This window comes from Azolla caroliniana, unplaced genomic scaffold (assembly GCF_043228905.1).
Source record: "Azolla caroliniana isolate FFs.n. ecotype wild unplaced genomic scaffold, voAzoCaro1.0.p SCAF_21, whole genome shotgun sequence".
Classification (NCBI taxonomy): Eukaryota; Viridiplantae; Streptophyta; class Polypodiopsida; order Salviniales; family Salviniaceae; genus Azolla; species Azolla caroliniana.
The window spans coordinates 1,477,571-1,481,158 of record NW_028230456.1 but is presented as its reverse complement, the minus strand read 5'-3'; the positions used below and the strand labels follow the sequence as shown (position 1 = coordinate 1,481,158).

Here is a 3,588-nt window from a genome sequence, read left to right as displayed (position 1 = left end):
TCTTGAGAATTCAGAGTGTCTAGTTTTTGCATATATAGCTTTGCAATCGAGATGCCATTGATCGAGGAAAGAGTCTATGAATTTCATCATTCACATCAATCATGTTACATCTTGGTCATTTCTTTACTCCTCGTTGGAGCATTGTTTCTCTTAGCATTTTTACATCATTCCACCTCCCATTTGGCATAAATATTTGAGAGCAAGATATACAGAGCTCCATTATCAGGTTCGAAGAGAGATATGTAATTTAAGGCCAATTCCCCTCACTGGAACTCACCTAAATTCCTACATGCACAAAGAAGAGTCATCCATATAAGAGCTAAGGCACGAACTAGCATACTATAAATAAGGTTTTCAACCACATCAAGATCGCCACTTTTTCCAAATAAGTCTACCATACATCCATAATGACCCATCACGGGTAAAATGCAGTGTTCCTCACTCATTGATTTAAAGAATTTTGATCCTTCCTCAACTAGTCCAGCATGGCTACATGCACTTAACACAGTAAGGAAGGTCACTTCATCTAGCTTTGTGCCCTCTTCTTGCATTTGTTCAAAGAGTTGAATAGATCTCTTTCCATGACCAAGTTGAGAAAACCAAGAGAGCATCACATTCCAGGAGACCACATCCTGCCTAATGTCATTGAAGACTACGAATGCTTCCATCGAAGCCCCACACTTGCTATACATGTTTATGAGAGCATTTCCTAACCCTATGTTGGACACAGATCCACACTCAATTATGCAACTATGGATTTTTTAACCTTAGCCTAATGCACCTAATGCCACAGCTATTTAGACAATATATCCATGTGAGCTCATTTGCACTCCTTCTCACACTTAGTTTTTTTTCTTTTTGAAACATATGTTAGTGTAAGGAAACATACAAAGTGTCACAGGTTGACTTAAATGTGGTCTCTCACTCTATAAATCTATTGATGGTATCAAATATGAATGCTCTTAAAGCAACATGGTAGGCATAGGTACTCGAGCGGAAACATTTGGGAACAAGGATGTAGATTTTGGAATAGGAACATACAACATTCAAATTTTGTAATTTGAAAATTAAAAAATCAATTTATCACCCAAGGTGCCAAACATATCTCCATCAATTAAGAGTTACAAATTTGTGATATAATTTTAGTGGACAATGCTTGTAATTCTTTGTTTCGTGAAGAGCTCTTTTTTGGGGGGGTGTTAAGTTTTTATTATTAGGAACTAGAAAGTGGTTGGGCTTCACAAAACGTTTGATCACCATGAATGAATGAGGTTCAAAATGAGAGTGAAATTCAAAATTACATTCTCGATAACAAAGATGCTAGGTAGTTTGTAGTAGGGAGGGTTATGGTGCCAATATGACCTCAACCACCTAGTTCGTAAGGCGTTTTATCTGCATGATAAATACCATTTATTTCTCTCCTTTGACCATCCTCTCCACTGTTAACTAATTCTATATGTTTTGGACCATGGTCTTGTTACGCCTCCAATGTTGATTATGTAGTATTTTACAAGCACCTATTGCCTTTTATGGTCACTATTGAATTGTAGAAAGTGTTGTCCTCATGCATGTACATAACCTCTATAGTTCTAATACCATATTAAAGATGTGTGGGTATAGGATTTGCACAATCATATTGAATTTCGACATAGATAAATGGAAGCATAGAGAGTTTATACAATGAAGTACCTATGTGCAATTATGATAAGAGGGATGATACAACATAGGTATAAGCTTGTGTCATCCTTTGCCACAGACTCTTAATGAGTTAAAAAAACATTAGGCAAGTGATCTTTGTGATCATGGCATTGCTAGTGCATACGTAAAAGCACTAATTGACCAATGTCTTTGCCAGTTAATACAAATGGCAACACCAAATGACATATGGGGAACAAATGTCCTGCAAATTGTACGGATCAAAGGTCAAGAGTTAAAGCAGCCAAGAAGATACTCGAAAGGTATGTGATCGATACCAACATAGTACATATTTTGGATGAGGCATGATATTGGTTTAGAATATTAAACATGACAAATACGAACCTATGGTACAATGTCTCGCTCCAATGCTCATATGGTTATTGTCAAGACCTAGCAAGTAAATGTAAGCATTTACTCAGAATTCAGATGGTCATTGAGAGGCATATACCATCCCTATATGTGTTGTTACCATTTATAGATCATGCAACCCAAATGCGAATGAATGATATCACAAAAATAGCATGGATATAAAGGCAAAACCATTTGACATGGAATCATGGAAGTCTCAAATACAAACGAGTGAGGAAGTTATTCAATGGCTCAAGCAACGGGTTAGGATCCTTTGAGAGGGTTGTTGTTGAGGACGATCTGCAACAAATGGTAGATCTTAGGAAAAAGTTGTACGGTTTGGGTGCAGCAAGATCAACCAACGAGGTAGGCACAGGATGCATAAGTCAAATGCAACAAATCGGTGCCAAAAGAAGCGCAACAATAGACACCTCGCAAGAACTTATTGGCAGCTCCCTAAACACTTCCAAATCCCACACTGGAAAACTACAAAGAAGTGCAAATCGGGCTAGGAGGCGATTGCCAATATGTGACCATGAGAAGGTTAGGTGTTTGTGTTGTGATGGCTTGACCTTGACTTCAAGGGACTCGATTGTTACATGTTATAAAAATTGTGGTTGCATTTTGCCATCATCTTGACACGAGCCATAATTGTTATATGTAACGTGTGTATTCATATTTCATTTTAGGGTTCCAAGGCTTGGATTATTCCTATTGTCAACACTTGAAGTTCTCATATTTTATGTAAGACTTGTTATTTGAAGCTTGGAGATATAAGTTTGTGTGATTTTTGAGTTTTAAGTTTTAGGTTCTGAGCAATTGGAAGTTTAGGTTTTTTTGAGTAATTTTATGCATCATTTTCATGGCAAATATATGTTGTACACCACTTTTTGGGAGTTTTTTATGTTTGTTTCTAAATCAGACTCCTGGTGACAGAGGTTGTTAGATAATGGGGCTCCTTTTGACAAAGTCGGGCTCCTAGTTACAGAGGTTGTCCGACAACGGAACTCATAGTGACAGAGTCGGGCTTCCTAGTTACAGAGGCTGTCAGAGAGCGGGACTCCCTGTGACAGAGTCAGGCTCCTGGTGACAATCATTGTCAACTTTTTATCCACATTGGACGGTGGAGATTGCACGCGCCATCAACGGTGCGACCTTCACCGTCCGCGCCCATGCCCTCTTAAATTTTTGGTAGTAGTTAGTCACAAGCTACATACATACATACATGCATACATACACTCATACATTACATACATACATATGCTCGTAGTCTATTTTATACCAAATCCTAAATAGGGTTGGGGAGGGAATCGCGGCCACGGACGGTGTAGGTTGCTCAAAGGAAGGCGTGTGCTATTTGCACTGTTTGATTTGGATAAGAAAGAACGCGCGAAAAAAAATCCGTCCTTGGTCGCCCAACTCTGAGTCCTTAGTTGCCCAACCCTGTCAATAGTCACCCAACCTTGACCGTTGCAAGTTGCCCAACTGCCCAACTATTTTAGAACAATAAATGAAGTACTTAATAAAAATAATATTAAAATG

The 3,588-nt window shown here is 38.5% G+C and overlaps 1 protein-coding gene across 1 annotated transcript in view; it reads left to right on the top strand.

Annotated features, from left to right (window-relative positions):
• LOC147850232 (187-kDa microtubule-associated protein AIR9-like) overlaps positions 1–3,060 on the top strand; it is a 10,238-nt gene extending 7,178 nt beyond the window's left edge. The window contains exons 21-23 of the mRNA XM_087336766.1: positions 1,856–1,958; positions 2,396–2,589; positions 2,983–3,060. Of these exons, the coding sequence (XP_087192892.1) occupies positions 1,856–1,958; positions 2,396–2,589; positions 2,983–3,060 (375 nt within the window). The remainder of the gene's footprint in view (positions 1–1,855; positions 1,959–2,395; positions 2,590–2,982) is intronic.
• The last annotated feature ends 528 nt before the right edge of the window (positions 3,061–3,588 follow it).